Genomic DNA, 18,928 nt, shown 5'->3' with positions numbered 1-18,928 from the left:
TCTACGCTGATGATACTCAGCTGTATATTTCAACCCCAAACCACCCCAACGAGGCTGTTGAAGTGATGTCCCGGTGCTTGGAAGCCGTCGGGGTCTGGATGGGGGACAACAGACTTAAACTCAACCCCTCCAAGACCGAGTGGCTGTGGCTACCGGCACCTCGGTTCAGCCAGCTGATTCCATCGCTGGCCATAGGGGGCGAACAATTGCCCCCTGTGGAACGGGCGCGCAATTTGGGCGTCCTCCTTGATGCCCGGCTGTCAATGGATGACCATGTGGCAGCCGTGGCGAGGGGGGCGTTCCACCAGGTTCGCCTGGTGCGCCAATTGCGCCCCCTACTGGACCGGTATGCCCTACGCACGGTCACTCATGCGCTGGTGACGTCCCGCCTGGATTACTGCAACGCTCTCTACATGGGGCTGCCCTTGGGACGCGCCCGGAGACTGCAGTTGGTTCAGAACGCAGCCGCGCGGGCTGTGATGGGGAGTACGAGGTACTCCCACGTAACACCTCTCCTGCGCGAGCTGCACTGGCTACCTGTGGTTTTTCGGGTGCGTTTCAAGGTGCTGATTACCATCTTTAAAGCGCTCCATGGCACGGGACCTAGTTACTTGCGGGATCGCATCCTCCCACATACATCCCTGCGGCCAATTCGCTCACACAGGGAGGGACTTCTCCTGGTGCCGTCCACTAGGCAATGCCAACGGGCGACACCAAGGAGTAGGGCCTTCTCTGTGATGGGCCCAACCCTCTGGAATGACCTCCCCCCCGACATTAGAACCACTTCTGACCTCCGCTCCTTCCGGCAAAAATTGAAGACTCACCTGTTCCGATTAGCAGGCCTGGCATAATTACAACTGTCCCTCCTGGCAAATGTATTATTATCTGGTTATTTTAGGGTTTTTTAATCTTGTGTGTCTGTTTTAGGGATTTTTTTAAAAAAAATTATATTTATTTAGCTTTGTACAGTTCTTTTAATTGCATTTTAACCTCCTCCAAACTGTACATATTTAATTTTTTATTGTATTTTTGTGATATTCTCTATGGACTGTACACCGCCCCGAGTCCCTTCTGGGAGAGGGGGCGGTCTAGAAGCACAAATAAATTGAAATTGAATTGAATAGAATTGTTGTGCCTTCAAATGGCTTCTACCGTACTGCCGTAAAATGGCTTCTACTGTACAGCGCAGTGGAGTTGCCATGGTAACGGCTTCACAGTACTCTACAAGGGAGCTCCCTCTGGTCAGAGGGGAAATTCAACATTAGAAATGACGTTTCATCCGGACATTTTTTCCCTATAAATAAATACCCGGGCAACGCCGGATTATCGGCTATTATCGACCATATTACAAATTGCAATCTAGCAGACTCTTTTGCTTGGCCCACTGGTTGAGATTGGGAGGTACGCCAAGGATTAGAGGGAGTTGGGCCGATCAAGTTTCTCGTCCTCAGTGTGCCTGCTGCTTTGATTCGGCAGGGATTTCAGGACAAAAATTAATCAGTGGAACAGCTTGCCTCCAGAAGTTGTGAATGCCCCAACACTGGAAGTCTTTAAGAAGATGTTGGATAGTTATTTGTCTGAAACGGTATAGGGTTTCCTGCCTAGGCAGGGGGTTGGACTAGAAGACCTCCAAGGTCCCTTCCAACTCTACTATTGTACTATTACTTTGATCTAACCATATCGCTCCTGACGGGCTTTTACTGGGTATTTTAATTATATTTAATTATCTAGGGGTTTTTAAATATTGTATTTTAATTGTTTTATTTATCAGCCGACCTCCTCCTTGTGTATGTCTCGGTATATGTCTCTGTTATATGTTTGTTTTGTCCATATTTATTTCATATGTTTCATTGTACGCCGCCCCGAGTCCTTCGGGAGAGGGTGCGGCTAAGAAATAAATATTTATTATTATTATTATTATTATTATTATTATTATTATTATTATTATTATTATTATTATTATTATTATTATTATTGTAAAAAAGGGTAAAGGGATCAGGAAGAAATGAGCTAGAAGGGGTTCTTGAGAACTATGAAAGGCTTCCTTTCCTTTTTACGCATGCACCTAGGTTTCCACCCAACCCCGCCAACAATAAGGACTAGTAACTTAAGAGATTTGTTTGACTCTGCACTAAGAATCATTGGATGCAGAACGCTGGGCTTTTGCGAGGCTAGATGAGCTAACAAGTACCTGAGGTGATCGTATTTTCGGAAAAGGGTGTTGTATTCCACTGCTCTCTGTTGTAATTCCACATCGTGGCAGCTACAATAAATAGAAACCAAACTCCGAATCCGGCTTTGAATTAAGGAAGAGGAGAGGGGGGGAAAAATGAGAGAAAAGGAAGTTACTATCTCATCTCTATTCCTTTTGATACGTCGGCCCCTAAAACCCTACTTCTCGGCAGCTTGCAGGTAGTCCTCGACTTACGACCACAATTGAAACCGGTATTTTGGTCGCTAAGTGAGTGAGCATGTGATCAATTTTGTCCACCATGGGTATCGTGGGTGTTAAGCGAAACTAGCTTAACTCACTGCCTGCTCCCCTGGGAAGGGGATAAACTGCAGTCATGGGACCGCAGCACATCGCGACCGTCGTAAAGGAGAGTCAGTTGCCAAGCTCCTGAAGTATGGTCATGTGACCTTAGGCTTCCTTAGCAGCATGAAGCCGAGTCCTCGGCTTTCAAACGCCGCAAACGCTTGGCAAGAATGCAGGAATGAACTAAGTGTCTCCTGCAAACTCCACTCCCCTGGCGCTCCCTCTTTATTTCCTATGGGAGGGGCCATTCATCGTCCACCTGTGGCTTCTCTCCCAAGTCGACCCCTGTTCCTTAGCTGTTCCCTTCGTCTGGCCACTCTGTGCATGCGCACACTGGGAACAGGCTCCAGCTGTTCTTCTGCCTCACTGATGTCCGACTCCGAAGGCAGCTGATAACTGTCGGACGGCCCTGGCCCCCTCTCTGCCTCCGACGCAGAGCCCTCCTCCAAGCCTTCCCCAGACTCCAGGAATGGCCCGGGTTCCCCCCCCCCCACCTCCTCACTGTCCGAATCTGCTGCCGGTCGTAAGTCAAGGACTGCCTTTATCTATCAGGGCCTGTTATTTGCCCGGGAAAAGGCTAATTTCCTGCAAGAACAAGACTCTATTACAACTTTAATCCCGCTTCAAAAGGTGGTTTTTAACCAGTCCCAATTTTCAATTCACAATGCAGTTCTCGGCAAGCGGCACAACTTTTGGCTTTGATTCCCATAATCCCCTGCCATCTGGGGATTATGGGAGTTAGGGGTTCCCCATTCTGAGCCAGAAAAGGTGGACAAGGATACAGTAAAAGGTTTTATCCCACTGACAGATGGGAAGGTGAATCTGCAGTTCTGGCAGCTGCCCACATGAGGGCGCTCTCACATGAGAGAAAGGGTGCTTTGGCGCCCTCTAGTGTCAGAGGAGAGAAAACTCACATTTTCTGGCCCAGGATGAAAATATTGAATTTTGAACAACAGGCTTAAGCACAGTCACAAAAAGGCCATAAAAATCAGCTCAGTCATGTAAATGACCCATTTTATGACCGCCACAACTATAATAAGCAGATTCCATTAAGTGAGTCATCACATGACCACACAATAAGGAACCCACAAAACTGCACGCTGGGTTTGATCGCACGATGCAACAACTGGGGAGCAATTCTGCTTATCCTGAATCAATGATAGGATTATTTTTTCCCCCGCACTCACTTAATGTCGGCGTTCTGGAGGCGCGTCCCGAGCTTCATGAGGGCGGTGAGGGCGTAGGCCCGGGTGGAGGGCAGGGACAGATGTGACTGGAGGACATGTTCCAGCAAGCTCATCATGTCCTCGGCGTCCACCTGAGAAGATAAAAAATGAGAACACGGCGCAATGAGGATCAACAGCTACTAAGATTGTTGGCCGAGCAGGCACAAAAACAGCCAGGGAAACGATTGGAGCCTGGGAAACTCAGTTTAGCAAGTACTTGGCAACACAAGGAAACAACAGCCAACGACGTAATAGCCAGCCATCAACACCAACGCACTGTACATCTAAAAAGCTACACGCAACAGGCGCGATATAAATACCACACGCGGAACAGAACTTCGCCGACGCGGGGATTTCGGGAGATCTCACCTGCTGTGGCTCCACCTCATCGCAATTCCCGTCAAGAAGGAAGTGTCCATATTCGCCAAGGCACCAGGTGGCCACTTGGACCAAGGGTTGCTGCGATGGGACACAAAACAAAGTGCTATTACGCCATATCCAGGTGGTCCCCGATTTACGACCGTTCATTTGGCTCAAAAAAAAAGAGACTTGTCACGAACCCGTCCTTGCACTTACGACCGGGGCAGTATCCCTGCCGTCACGTGATCGCAACCATGGCATGCATTGGCAGCCATGTCCCGTGGTTGACGTGGTATTTTTTTTCAGCCAGCTTCCAGCAAGCAGAGTCTGGATTCACTTAATGACCGAGTGGTTTACTTAATGACAGTGGTGGAAAGGTCATAAAATTGGAATGTGTTCCCACGTTGGAACCGGCTAGTGATGGTTGTAAGTTAAGACAGCCATAAAATGGGTCACCCACACGACATTTCCAATTTGATGACCTGTCATTAAGTGACTCTTGTGGTTGTTAAGTGAACTGCTAAGGTCCTTCAGCGACCACGGCGGTCGTTATGGAAGCAGGGTTTAAGTATCCTGGGGATACTTGTTAACGTTAAACAATCGTTAAACGGTCACTCATAAGTCCGGGACTATCAGTATAATATTTACTTTTCATCCTGGGCCAAAAATTAAGTGGTGCGATAGCCTAGAGGTAGAATTCTCACCTTAAATTTAACAAATTTAATAATAAATAATTACAATCAAGAGGCTATGAATTCGATCTTAGGTAGAGAAATATCTCTCTTTCTCTCTGGATACAATGAATATATATCTGCTGAACAAAACTCCACATTGGCAACAGGAAGGGCAAACGGCCAGTAAAACATTCATCTTCATTCAGTTGCCCGCAAGGGATTATGGAGTCATTAAAAGATGATCTTGGGCTGAAAATGTTGAGTTTTCTCTCCTCTGATCACTAGAGGGCGCCATAACCCACTTTCTCTCAGGCCGAAGCACCACCGTGTGGTCAACGGGTGGAACTGCAGCCTCCGCTTTGCAGCTTTCAGTGGGATAAAATGTGTTTTTCCGTTTGCGACGCGATATATTGTTCTTCTTAGGCTGACTTCAATCTTGGGCCCCAGGAGAGATCAGGGATGTGCTAATCCCCCTTCTTTCTGTTCTGAAATGATCCCCACCGCGATCTATTCCGGCGGGATCTACTCCGAGCAAGGTCTGTTGTGGTTGCAACTTGGTTCCCTCTGCTTAATGCAATTTCCCTCTGCTCAACGTAATTTTTAAGGCTGGAGAAAATGCCGAATATTCTTTTACGGATTCCGAAATGTGCCACATGTAAGCAAAGCCAGAAGGGAGCCGTTCTCTGCGTCTGCATCTTTGCAAGCAATTAAATCTGGAGCTTTACAAAGCCCTTCCTAAAATATTGATGTCCCGAGAACTTTTAATCCTGCAGCAGGGACACCTGAGGTCAAATAAGCCAAAATGGCAGCCGGAAGCACACAATTTATTTATTTATTTATTTATTTATTTATTTATCTATTTATTTATTTATTTATTTATTTAATTTATAGACCGCCCCCTCTCCCCGAAGGGACTCGGGGCGGTGTACAGACAACACAATAAAAAACAGTATACAAAATTAAATACTCTTAGATACCCCTAAAATCAAATTAAATACTAGGCTGTACAGTATGATAAAAATTAAAAACAACCTAAAAACCTACCCCTAAAAATTTAAAATGCAGGCTAGAAGGATTAAAACTACGGTTAGGCCAGGCCAGCTAAGTTGAACAGGTGGGTCTTAAGTTTCTTGCGGAAGGAGCGGAGATCGGTGGTTATTCTAATATCGGGGGGGAGGTCATTCCAGAGGGTCGGGCCCATCACAGAGAAGGCCCTACTCCTGGGCGTCGCCCGCTGGCACTGCCTAGTGGACGGCACCCGGAGGAGTCCCTCCCTGTGAGAGCGAATCGGCCGCAGGGATGTATGGGGCAGGATGCGATCCCGCAAATACCTAGGTCCTGTGCCATGGAGCGCTTTAAAGATGATAGTCAACACCTTGAAACTCACCTGAAAAGCCACAGGCAGCCAGTGCAGCCCGCGCAGGAGAGGTGTTACACGAGAGTACCTAGTACCTCCCATAATTGCCCGCGCGGCTGCATTCTGGACCAACTGCAGCCTTCGGGTGCATCTCAAGGGAAGCCCCAAGTAGAGAGCATTACAATAGTCCAGTCGGGATGTCACTAGCGCATGGGTAACTGTGTGAAGGGCGTTCTGGTCCAATAGGGGATGCAATTGGCACATCAGACGAACCTGTTCGCCCCTGATTGCCAGTGATGGAACCCACTGGTTGAACCGGGGCGCCGGTAACCACAGCCACTCCGTCTTGGAGGGGTTGAGCTTGAGTCTGTTACTTCCCATCCAGACCCGTACGGCCTCCAGGCACCAGGAGGTGCCCCAGATTCACCGCTTCGATCACCTGTCCTGGATGGATTGTACCGTTACTGAAAACTAGAGCGGTGAAGAGGTCAATGACCATGATCCTAAGTGAAATATTGATATTGTAGGTAGCCCTCGATTTACGGCCGTTTGTTTAGTGACTGTTTGAAGTTATAACAGCACTGAAAACGGCGACTTCGGACCAGGGATGGGTTGGAAAATTTTTTGCAACCGGTTCTCTGTCCGGTTGCTGGCTGGGCGTGGCCTCCTCGCAGCAGGGGGGTGTTTTCTCCCTCCCCATGCTCTGGAGGCTTTCAGCGAGCCTCCGGGAGGGCGAAAACGATCTCTCCTGGGCTCCGGAGGCCTTTCGGAAGCCAGAAATGGGCCCGTTTCCAGACTTCTGGAACCTTTGGAAATTCCGCTAAGCCTGTTTTTCAGCCTCCCAGGTAATGGCCTGATGAACAGGCCGCGTGGAGACTCCCGGGAGGTGCAGAGCAAGATGGGTGTGGCCAGCCGGTACTTACAACAACCAGTTCGGAGAATCGGATGCAAAATTAGCATCCAGTTCACCCGAACCGGTAAAAATCGGCTGAATCCCATCCCTGCTTTTGATCATTTTTCACAGTTACACTGCAGCATATCCATGGCAATGTGATCAAAATTCGGACGCTTGGCAACTGGCTCGTATTTAAGACGCTCGCAGTGTCTTCCAGAATGTTCTTTCGATTTCCCACGCCCACCTCAGACCTCTCGGATCTCATACTGGTCTCCTATCCAACCAAGCCTGAGCTGAGAGGAACTTGTCTTAAATGCAGGTAGTCCTCGACTTACAACGGCCCGTTGAGTGACCGTTCAAGAGGACGAGAAAAGCGACTTATATCGGATTTTCACACTTAAACGACCATGAACACCAAAGTCAGGTGATCAAAATGGGTCGCAAGGGTCCCGGGGTCACACGATCCCTTTTTGAGAACTTCCAACTAGCAAAGTCCAGGTTCACTTAACAGCCGTGCGACTCACTGAACGGCTGCAGTGATTCCCTTGACAACTGTGGGGAGAAAAGGCGTCAAATGGGGCAAAAGTCACTTAACCAATTTGGTCGTAAGCAGCGGTGGGATTCAGTCGATTCGGACCGGTTCGGATGAACCGGTTGCTAATTTTGCATGTGGTTCGCTGAACCGGTAGTTGGAAGGACTGGACCCACCCACCCTGCCCCTCCCCTTCCAGGAGTCTCCATTCATCATGCCGGGTAAGTGCAGGGCCCATGCGGAGACTCTGGGAGGGCTTCCGGAGCACAAGGGAGGCCGTTTTTGCGCTCCCGGAGGCTCGAGGAAAGCCTCCGGAGCCTCGGGAGGGCGAAAACCAGAGGTGGGTTCGTACTGATTCAGACCAGTTCAGTAGAGTAGGTAGCAACTTGGCCTGCCATGCCCCCGAGTAGGTTCTTGGAGCCGCCATCTTGTTTTTTAGTCTAGTACTGTGCATGTGCAAGTTGTGCGCATGAAGCGTGCATGTGTGCAAAGCATGCACAGCATGTCTCTGAGCAAACCGGCAGTAGCATCAGCCGGAACCCACCGCTGGTGGAAACCACCCCACCCCCCACCGTGGGGCAGGAGGCTAAGTAGTCCATGCCCTCCATGGCCACGCCCACCCAACAACCGGGCATAAAATCGGTCGCTCAAATTTTTCAATCCCACCCCTTTTTGTAAGTGTGGTCGTAAGCTGAGGACTAACTGTAGTTGTGGTCATAAATCGAGGACTAACCAAAGCCATAATTTTGGGGGGATAAATCTTTGCTGCCGGATTCGTTTAGGCCTCAGGATATCATGCAAATGCTGAAACCGTCACCTACCTGGGAGATATCTTGGCTCACTGCGGCGTACAGCTGATGAACGGCGTAACTATGAAGCTCCTTGGCCCCTCCAATCAGGTGGATGAGGTTGGGGACGGCGTCATCCCGGATGTAGGCGCCCGCCTGCCAAGGAGAAACGGAGTAGGTGACATTTGTCCTCCATGCAGAAGATCCTCTTTGTTTACTCTGACTTTAATCACTCTCCTCCCCGCCCAAGAGGCGCGAAAGGAAGATCGAATAAGAAAATCTTCCCTGCCTGCACTACCAAATGCAACCTCTAGAGGGCAGCAGGAGATTATCTGCGTCTCTCCGCTGCCACCTAGTGGATCCTAGCACCAATCCTTGTTCTCACCATGACCAGAATCTGGAGGATGGTATCGATGTGCCACCGTTTGTTGGGCGCAAAGCTATGGAAGGGAGTCAAAAGGTAGAAGAGAGCTGGTAAGATTCCTGCAGAGCTGGATAGGTTCGTCCTGCTCTCTATCGCCCTCTTGCAGGGCCATGGTGGAATGACTCACTTCTCGGCAGCCAGGAACAATCCGGAAGCGCACTCTGACTTCAGATCGGGCGCGCTGCTTTCCATGAAGGCCAGCAATTCCTTCGTGGTAGTGCGAATGTTAGCGTGGTTGATCAGGGATAAGCTCAGCTGGAGGGCTCTCCTAGGGAGCAAAAAGATAAATAAATCAGAAATGTGGTTTTCTATTTATCAAAATTAGAGCTTTCTCCCATCTTTGGGCCTGTTGTGTCCGCTGGAAGCCTGCAGAGCTGGCAGTAGAGTCGGAGAGTGAGGAGGTTGGGGAGGAACATGGGCCAGTCCTGGAGTCTGGGGAAGGCTCGGACGAGGGCTCTGCGTCGGAGGCAGAGAGGAGGCCGGGGCCATCTGGGAATTATGTGCTGCCTCCGAAGCCTCCAGAGTCAGACATCAGCGAGGCAGAGGAACAGCTGGAGACTGTTCCCAGTCCGCGCATGCACAGAACTGTCCGAAGGCAAGAACAGTTAAGCCAAAAGGGACGACTCGGGTGTAAGGCTTGGAGATGATTGGCTCCTCCCATAAGACATAAAGGAGGAGCCTTTGCAGGAAGCAACTTCGTTCATTCTGGTCGGTTTTCAATTTCAATTTCAATTTATTTGTGCTTCTAGACCGCCCCCTCTCCCAGAAGGGACTCGGGGCGGTGTACAGTCCATAGAGAATATCACAAAAATACAATAAAAAATTAAATATGTACAGTTTGGAGGAGGTTAAAATGCAATTAAAAGAACTGTACAAAGCTGAATAAATATAAATTTTTTAAAATCCCTAAAACAGACACAACAGATTAAAAAACCCTAAAATAACCAGATAATAATACATTTGCCAGGAGGGACAGTTGTAATTATGCCAGGCCTGCTAATCGGAACAGGTGAGTCTTCAATTTTTGCCGGAAGGAGCGGAGGTCAGAAGTGGTTCTAATGTCGGGGGGGAGGTCATTCCAGAGGGTTGGGCCCATCACAGAGAAGGCCCTACTCCTTGGTGTCGCCCGTTGGCATTGCCTAGTGGACGGCACCAGGAGAAGTCCCTCCCTGTGTGAGCGAATTGGCCGCAGGGATGTATGTGGGAGGATGCGATCCCGCAAGTAACTAGGTCCCGTGCCATGGAGCGCTTTAAAGATGGTAATCAGCACCTTGAAACGCACCCGAAAAACCACAGGTAGCCAGTGCAGCTCGCGCAGGAGAGGTGTTACGTGGGAGTACCTCGTACTCCCCATCACAGCCCGCGCGGCTGCGTTCTGAACCGCGCTTTAAATTCTGGAGCTCCGTTTTGACTCTTTGCTCCGTGTGGCCTTGCCAGCTAATTGCCAATCAGGCCTTTGGCAGCGTTTCAAGGACGATAAAGGTGGGTGCTTATCAGCCTTACCCCGAAGGACTTTGGCAGACTTCTATCGGACTCTTTACAAACTATTTGTGACTCACTAAGGGCTGTGAATGAACATAGTTCGCAGCCGTTGAAATAAAAAGAGGGGTTTTGTGGGAAAAGTGTGCGCTTTTTACTGTCTCAAGAAACCGAAGTCAGAGCAGGGCCTTCAGCTCACCTCTTCACCGTCGAGTCGGGATCCGTCAGACAGCCGAGGACGGTGGTTCGGTGTCTCTGGACAGCGTTGTTTTCCGTTTGCAACAATTTCTGGAGCGACGTGAGGGCCACGTATCTAAATATCCCGTCGATTACAACGTTAATCGAATCAAGCGGAATTGAATCTCGTTTCCTCTGCTGGCCCCTGGTGGAATTCTGGGTGCAAAATGCCCATTGAGCTAAAACGGAATTTGCTTAACGACCGTGGTGTTTGCTTAACGGCACCCCTATTTGCTTAATAACCACCGCTTTTTAAGCAAGCCAAGTCAACCGCGGAAGCCAGATGTGCTTAATGACTGGGTGACTCACTTAACAACGATGGCATGAAGCTCTTTGATCACTTAACTGCCTGGCTTACAGTACGTGATGGAAACCCGGGGTGCTGATTGTCGTTGTAAATCGAGGGTAACCTGTACTGTCCACATGTAAAAGGGGGTGGGGCTTCAGATAGTCCCACCCACCCTTTCAAAAGCCAATGACAATTGGCTGAATATCCTGGCTGGGAGCAACCATGCGATCCAATGTTTTTCAACCTGGCAGTTTTTAAGACTTGTAGACTTCAACTCCCAGAATTCCCCAGCCAGCATCACTGGCTGGAGGATTCTGGGAGTTAAAGTCCACACAGTATCTTAAAGTTGCTAAGTTTGAGGAAGACTGATAGATCGCTCCCTTCAACTACTACGGGAATCCATAGCTACAACAACCTTGACAGACCGCCATAATACAATACAATAGCAGAGTTGGAAGGGACCTTGGAGGTCTTCTAGTCCAACCCCCTGCCTAGGCCGGAAACCCTATACCGTTTCAGACAAATGGCTCTCCAACATCTTCTTCTAACCTCGGTTTAAACAATGTTTAATTTTAACAATGTTTAATTTTGTTTGGGTTCCCGTAACGTAGGAATTCTCTTTTGTTAACTCAAGGATCTAAAGTGCTGAGTAAATTGTGTTTTTTCCTCTTTTGTCTAATCGTCCTTCCTTCACTCCCTCCCTCTCTACTTCCCCCTTCCTTGTTTTCTTCATTTCTCATTCCTTCCTTTCTTTCCCCCTCTCCTTCTGTTAGATACTTGCTCTAACTACAGTGGTTTCCACCAAGGTCCTCTATTCTGGCGGGAACAGAGGTTTAATCCTATTGGTCGAAGGGTCTGACCGCTCCCTATAAAAGGGCTGCTGTCAGACTCAATCTTCCCTGGATTGTTCTCACTTGTTGTACTCAATAAAGAGCTGTTGTTACTCCTGTGTGTGCTTACCCATTTCCCAATCTAACAACTTCCTTCCTAACTCCCTTCTTTCCTTCCCTCATTCTTCCTTATTCATTCCATTCTTTTTTTCCTTCTTTCCTTCCTTCCCTCTCTTCCTTCCTCCCTTCCTTCTTGTTTTCTTCTTTCCTCCTCCCTCATTCCTTCCTAACTCCCTTATTTCCTTCCTTATTTATTCCACCCTCCTTTCTTCCTAATTCCCTTGTTTCCTTCCTTCCCTCTCTTCCTCCCTCCCTCCCTCCCTCCCTCCCCCATCCTTCCTTCCTAAATTCCTTGTTTCCTTCCTTTTTCCTCCCTCCCTCCTTCCCTCCCCCATCCTTCCTTCCTTCCTTCCTTCCTAAATTGTTTATTTCCTTCCTTGTCCCTTCCTCCCTTTCCTTCCTCCCTCCCTTATTTACTTCCCTCCTTCCTTCCTTATTTATTCCCTGTCTTTCTTCCTAATTCCCTTGTTTCCTTCCCTCTCTTCCTCCCTCCCTCCTTCCTTCCTTTCTTGTTTCCTCCTTCCTCCCTCCCTCCTTCCCTTCCTTCCTTCCTAAATTCCTTCCTTCTTTCCTTGTTTTCTTTCTTCCTCCCTCCTTTCTTTTCCTCCTTTCTTCTTCCTTCCTTCCTCCCTCTCCTTCCTTCCTAACTCCCTTATTTCCTTCCTTTCCTGCTTCCTCCCTTATTCATTCCCTCCCTTTCCTCCTAATCCCCTTGTTTCCTTCCATTCCTCATCCCTCCCTCCTTCTTTCCTTTCTTGTTTCCATCCCTCCTGTCCCTTCCTAAATTCTTTCAAAAATTCATTGTTCCTTCTTTCTTTCCTTCCTTCCTTCTTTCTTTTCTTTTCTCTTTTTTTTGCTAGGGAAATATTCATTCACTTTCAATGAAATTCCAAATTCGAAGAACCACCCAATAGGGTGCTTTCTTCCTATCTCTCTCCAAGATTCCATTCAGATAAGGAGGAGAGCTTTTAATCCCCCCAACCTGAATAGTTTTATCCCATCTGGATTTAAATTTAGATGTTCTTTTCTTTTTTACCTGATATTCCTATCTTTGTTAAGGAGAAAACGCCCAAGGATATTTATCGCCAGAACCTATGCATGGAAAAAATATATAATCAAGAAATATATTTAATTCTTAAAATGAATCTGATGTAAAGGAGGGATTAGGAAAGCAGGTTGTGTAAAGGTAATGATGATTTAATAGCTGACCAGCTGCTGTAAGGCTGTAAACTGAGATGATGAAATGAGAATGAGTCTGAAGGGTTACTGTCACTTTAAGAAGCTGTCTATATAAAAGAGGCCATGTGAGGGCGACTTCTTCTGTTTTGCCTAGTATGAGTATGTACCGTATTTTTCAGATTATAAGACGCACCTAAATTTAGAAGAGGAAAACAACAACAAAAACATTTTTGGCCTCCACGCACCCCATTTTCGGGCCTTTGGGGAAGGACTTTTTTCTGCCCTTTTCCAGCCCCTTTTCTACCCATTTTGAGGCTTTTATCAGCCCATTTGGGGGGCATTTCTCAGCCCATTTTTTTAGGCTTTTCTGGGTCCATTTTTTAGGCTTTTTTGGCCCATTTATTCAAAAAACAATGGGCCCCCAAAGCCTTAAAAACGGGCTAAAAAAACCTTGAAAATGGGCCAAAAAACCCCTTGAAAATGGGCCAAAAAACCCTTTGAAAACAGACTTTTAAAAAATCTAGAAAACAGATGGAAAAAAAGCCCTGAAAAAGGCCAAAAATAGGCCCGAAAATGGGGCAAGCGGAGGCCAAAAAATGGCCGGCAGGTGGGCGGGGCTTTGGCAATATTCGGTGTATATAAGATGCACAGACATTTTTACCCCCCTTTGGGAGACAAAAAAGTAGATCTTATAGTCTGAAAAATATGGTATATATCTATCTATCTATCTATCTATCTATCTATCTATCTATCTATCTATCTATCTATCTATCTATCTATCTATCACTCTCTCTTTATCTCTCTCTCTCACACTCTCTCTCTCTGTGTCTCTGTCTCTCTCTCTCACTCTCTCACTCTCTCTCTTTATCTCTCTCTCTATCTATCTATCTCTATTTCTCTCTCTCTCTTTTTCTTTCCCTATCTATCATCTATCTATCTATCTATCTATCTATCTATCTATCTATCTATCTATCCATCCATCCATCTATCATCTATCTATCTATCTATCTATCATCTATCTATCTATCTATCTATCTATCTATCTATCTATCACTCCCTCTCTCTCTCTCTCTTTATCTCTCTCTCTCTCACTCTCTCTCTGTGTCTCTGTCTCTGTCTATCTCTCTCTATCTATCTTTTCATTTTCATTTCATTTCATTTATTAGCACTTATATACCGCCCCCTCTCCCGAAAGGGACTCTATCTATCTATCTATCTATCTATCTATCTATCTATCTATCTATCTATCCATCCATCCATCTATCATCTATCTATCTATCTATCTATCATCTATCTATCTATCTATCTATCTATCTATCTATCTATCTATCTATCTATTTATCTCTCTCTCTCTATCTATCTATCTATCTATCTATCTATCTCTATTTCTCTCTCTCTCTCTCTTTTTCTTTCCCTATTTATCATCTATCATCATCTATCTATCTATCTATCTATCTATCTATCTATCTATCTATCTATCTATCTATCTATCTATTTATCTATCTATCATCTATCTATCATCTATCTATCTATTTATCTCTCTCTCTCTATCTATCTATCTCTATTTGTCTCTCTCTCTCTTTTTCTTTCCCTATCTATCATCTATCTATCTATCTATCTATCTATCTATCTATCTATCTATCTATCTATCTATCTATCTATCTATCTATCATCTATCTATCTATCTATCTATCATCTATCTATCATCTATCTATCTATCTATCTATCTATCTATCTATCTATCTATCTATCTATCTATCTATCATCTATCTATCTATATCTATCTATCATCTACACTGTGCACACTCTGACAGATTGAGTCAAGGATAGTTTGTGGAACTCCCCGACTCATGATTTTACGAAGAAGATGCTAAAATCTGAGGGAACTGGGTGTTAGAAAAGCTTACAATCCTTACAGCACAGGGCAAGGCTCACAAACCTTGATTTGCGTTTGAGCCAGCTAAGCTAAAGAGAGAAGCGTTGGTTTGAATCAAACACTAAGATGTGCATTGGTGCACATTGTTCAGTTTTACAGTACCCGCAATCCACTGGTCGACTGTATCCCCATGATCGTCAGCACCGTTTCATACAAGATGGCATTGCCCACGTTGCGTGTGGTTTCGGTGTTGGTTGCCACCTGGGTGAAGGAAGACAGGAAGCATCACACCCTCCAAACTCTTTCTTCTGTGTTCTTCCTTTTCTTAAAAAATAATCATTGTATTGCTTTGCAGTTTTACTTTTGTCAAAGAATAATTTTAACACTTTGCATTTTTTTTAAAAAAAATCTTTTATCACTTAGCATTTTTCCTTTTTTAAAATAATTAAAATTCTTTGCATTTTTATTTGATATATATATATTATTATTTTTAATAATATCTATTATTTTAATAATATCAATAGGTAAATACCTATATCTATTTACCGGTTATCTGTCTGTCTGTCTGTCTGTCTGTCTGTCTGTCTGTCTGTCTGTCTGTCTGTCTGTCTGTCTGTCTGTCTATCTATCTATCTATCTATCTATCTATCTATCTATCTATCTATCTATCATCTATCTTCTATCTATCTATCATCTATCTATCTATCTATCTTCTATCATCTATCTATCTATCTATCTATCTATCTATCTATCTATCTATCTATCATCTATCTATCTTCCATCTATCTATCTATCTATCTATCTATCTATCTATCTATCTATCTATCTATCTTTCTTTCTTCCTTTCTCTATCTATCTATCTATCTATCTATCATCTATCTATCTATCTATCTATCTATCTATCTATCTATCTATCTATCTATCTATCTATCTATCTATCTATTTATCTATTTTCTATCTTCCATCTATCTATCTATCTTCTATCTATCTATCTATCTATCTATCTATCTATCTATCTATCTATCTATCATCTATCTATCTATCTATCTATCTATCTATCTTCTATCTATCTATCTATCATCTATCTATCTTCTATCTATCTATCATCTATCTATCTTTCTATCTATATATCTTCCATCTATCTATCTATCTATCTATCTATCTATCTATCTATCTATCTTTCTTTCTTTCTTTCTTTATCTATCTATCTATCTATCTATCTATCTATCTATCTATCTTCTACCTACCTACCTACCTACCTACCTACCTACCTAATTAACTAACTAACTAACTAACTAACTAACTAACTAACTAACTATCCTGGCTTTATTAATGTTTAGCAATAACTCAGGGAGGTAAACATATCCAAGACACGTACGTAATTTTCTCGCAACAACAACCCTGTGAGGTGAGCTGGGTTGAGGGAAAGGGATTGGTTCAAAGTCACTCATCCAGCTTTCATGCCTAAGGCAGGACTAGAACTCATCGTCTCCTGGTGATTGGCTCAAGGTCACCCAGCCAACTTTCTTGTTTCCTGCTTTCTATTCTGATGCCTTCTTCACTAGATGAGTCTAGCTCTTATTATTCCACATTTTTCCATTTTTAATAATAACTTTACCCCTTTGCATTTTTCCTTTTTTTTTTAATAACAATTTTACCCCTTGGCATTTTCCCTTTTTTAATAAAAAAATTTATCGCTTTGCATTTCTTCCGAAGCACAGGATTATAGAAAAGATTCTTCAGAGAATTCCCATGTCCTGGGAGCTTTCAGGAACGCGACGAAAACTAATCAACAGAATATCTTCCCCAGTCCCATCCTGTGGTCCTGGGTTAACCTGTTGTGGCCCGTCAGCAGAGCTGACAGCTGATTCGGACAGTGAGGAGGTTGTGGGGGGAACCTGGGCCAGTCCTGGAGTCTGGGGAAGGCTCGGAGGAGGGCTCTGTGTCAGAGGCAGAGAGTGGGTCAGAGCCGTCCGACAGTTATCAGCTGCCTTCGGAGTCAGACATCAGTGAGGCAGAAGAACAGCTGGAGCCTGTTCCCAGTGTGCTCATGCGCAGAGCTGCCAGACAAAGGGAACAGCTAAGGAACAGGGGTCGACTTGGGAGTAAGGCCACAGGTGGACGATGAACGGCCCCTCCCAGAGGAAATAAAAGAGGAGCGCCAGGGGAGTGGAGCTTGCAGGAGGCCATTAGTTCCCTTCATTGGTTTATGACTCTCCGAGACTCCTTGCCAGGTTTTGAAGATCTCGGCCTTTCAGCTCTCCAAGCCAGAGAAGGTCTGTGACTGTAAATCCTCCCTTGAAAGACTTGGCTGGATGTGAATGAGAGGAATTCACAGGAAATGAATAAAAGGGTTTTTTTGTCGGGACCAGGAGTTTGCGTCCTGTTCTTGGGAAGCCTCTGTCAGAACAAGACCTTCAAGTTCTCCAACCCAGCCTGTCCTTCCCAAACGCCCCTCTTCCCACTGACCTGCGCCAAGGAGTCGTTCATAGCATCGCTGGCTTCCGTGTTGTCTCGTCCTAAAATCCGTAGTAGCCGGAGGAGCTGGACCTTTGGAGACAGAGACAGAGACAGAGACAGACAGACACACACAGAGAGAGATGCAGAACAGAGAGAGAGAGAGAGATACAGAGAGAGTGTGACACACACACACACAGAGAGAAATAAACACACACAGACACACAGAGAGAGACAGAGGGAGATACAGAGAGAGAGACACACAGAGAGAGAAATAAACGCGCACACAGAGAGAGAGATACAGAGAGAGAGAGAGACATACACACACAGACGCAGAGAGAGAGATACACAGAGAGAGAGGATACAGAGAGAAATAAACACACACAGACACACAGAGAGAGGCAGAGAGACAGACAGATAGACAGAGAGAGGGAGATACAGAGAGAGAGACACACACACACAGAGACAGACAGACAGAGGGAGATACAGAGAGATACAGAGAGAGAGAGAGAGACACACACACAGAGAGAAATAAACACACACAGGCACACAGAGAGAGATAGAGAGAGACAGAGAGAGAGAGACAGACAGACAGACAGAGGGAGAGACAGAGAGAGAGATACACAGAGAGAGATACATACACACACAGAGACGCAGAGAGAGAGATACAGAGAGAGACACACAAACACACACAGAGAAATAAACGCACAGAGACACATACAGAGAGACAGAGAGAGAGAGAGAGAGGGAGGGAGATACAGAGAGATACAGAGAGAGAGATACACAGAGAGAGAGACATACACACAGAGAGACGCAGAGAGAGAGAAAGATACAGAGAGAGAGAGATACAGAGAGAGAGACACACACACAGAGAGAGAAATAAACGCACACAGACACACAGAGACAGAGAGAGACAGAGAGACAGAGACAGACAGACAGAGGGAGAGACAGAGAGCGATACAGAGAGAGATACATACACAGAGACGCAGAGAGAGAGATGCACAGAGAGACACACACACAGAGAGAAATAAATGCACACAGACACACACACACACACAGAGGGAGATACAGAGAGATACAGAGAGAGAGATACAGAGAGAGAGACATACACACACAGACGCAGAGAGAGAGAGAGAGACAAAGGGAGAGAGAGACAGAGACAAAGACACACACAGAGAGAGACAGAGAGACAGAGAGAGAGACAGAGAGAGAGAGAGACACACAGAGAGAGAGAGAGAGACAGAGAGAGAGACAGAGGGAGAGAGAGACAGAGACAAAGACACACAGAGAGACACAGAGACCGAGACAGAGAGACACAGAGAGACACAGAGAGAGAGAGAGAGAGAGAGAGAGAGAGAGAGAGAGAGAGAGAGAGGGAGGGAGGGAGGGAGGGAGGGAGGGAGGGAGGGAGGGAGGGAGGGAGGGAGGGAGGGAGGGAGGGAGGGAGAGAGAGAGAGAGAGAGAGAGAGAGAGAGAGAGAGAGAGAACAAAAGAGGTATGACCGCAGGTTTTTGTGGCTTGGATGGGAGAAGTTACTGACCGGGGATGATATTCACTTATTTTCGCCACCAGTTCGCAATTGCGAGCAGGCGCATCCACGCATGCACTTGGCCTTCTGCGCGTGCACTTTGATCGTGCATGCAGCTTGCCCGCATCCGTGCAGCTTGAA

General features: G+C 46.0%; 1 protein-coding gene across 1 annotated transcript in view; it reads right to left on the bottom strand.

The window, feature by feature from the left end:
* Window positions 1–1,275: 1,275 nt before the first annotated feature.
* Window positions 1,276–18,928, bottom strand: part of LOC309381710 (AP-1 complex subunit gamma-1-like) — a gene marked incomplete at its 3' end in the record, with an annotated part of 30,267 nt that continues 12,614 nt past the window's right edge. Inside the window, exons 8-18 of the mRNA XM_081932997.1 lie at window positions 17,272–17,352; window positions 14,965–15,063; window positions 12,784–12,839; window positions 10,471–10,584; window positions 8,920–9,060; window positions 8,754–8,808; window positions 8,402–8,524; window positions 4,132–4,221; window positions 3,724–3,854; window positions 2,192–2,296; window positions 1,276–1,294 (exon numbers count right to left, since the gene is read on the bottom strand). Of these exons, the coding sequence (XP_081789123.1) occupies window positions 1,276–1,294; window positions 2,192–2,296; window positions 3,724–3,854; window positions 4,132–4,221; window positions 8,402–8,524; window positions 8,754–8,808; window positions 8,920–9,060; window positions 10,471–10,584; window positions 12,784–12,839; window positions 14,965–15,063; window positions 17,272–17,352 (1,014 nt within the window). The remainder of the gene's footprint in view (window positions 1,295–2,191; window positions 2,297–3,723; window positions 3,855–4,131; window positions 4,222–8,401; window positions 8,525–8,753; window positions 8,809–8,919; window positions 9,061–10,470; window positions 10,585–12,783; window positions 12,840–14,964; window positions 15,064–17,271; window positions 17,353–18,928) is intronic.

Source organism: Natrix helvetica (assembly GCF_964273705.1).
Source record: "Natrix helvetica genome assembly, chromosome: Z".
In the NCBI taxonomy this organism is placed as follows: Eukaryota; Metazoa; Chordata; class Lepidosauria; order Squamata; family Natricidae; genus Natrix; species Natrix helvetica.
Note: the sequence above shows the minus strand (reverse complement) of the source record. Positions and strands in the feature narration are given on the sequence as shown.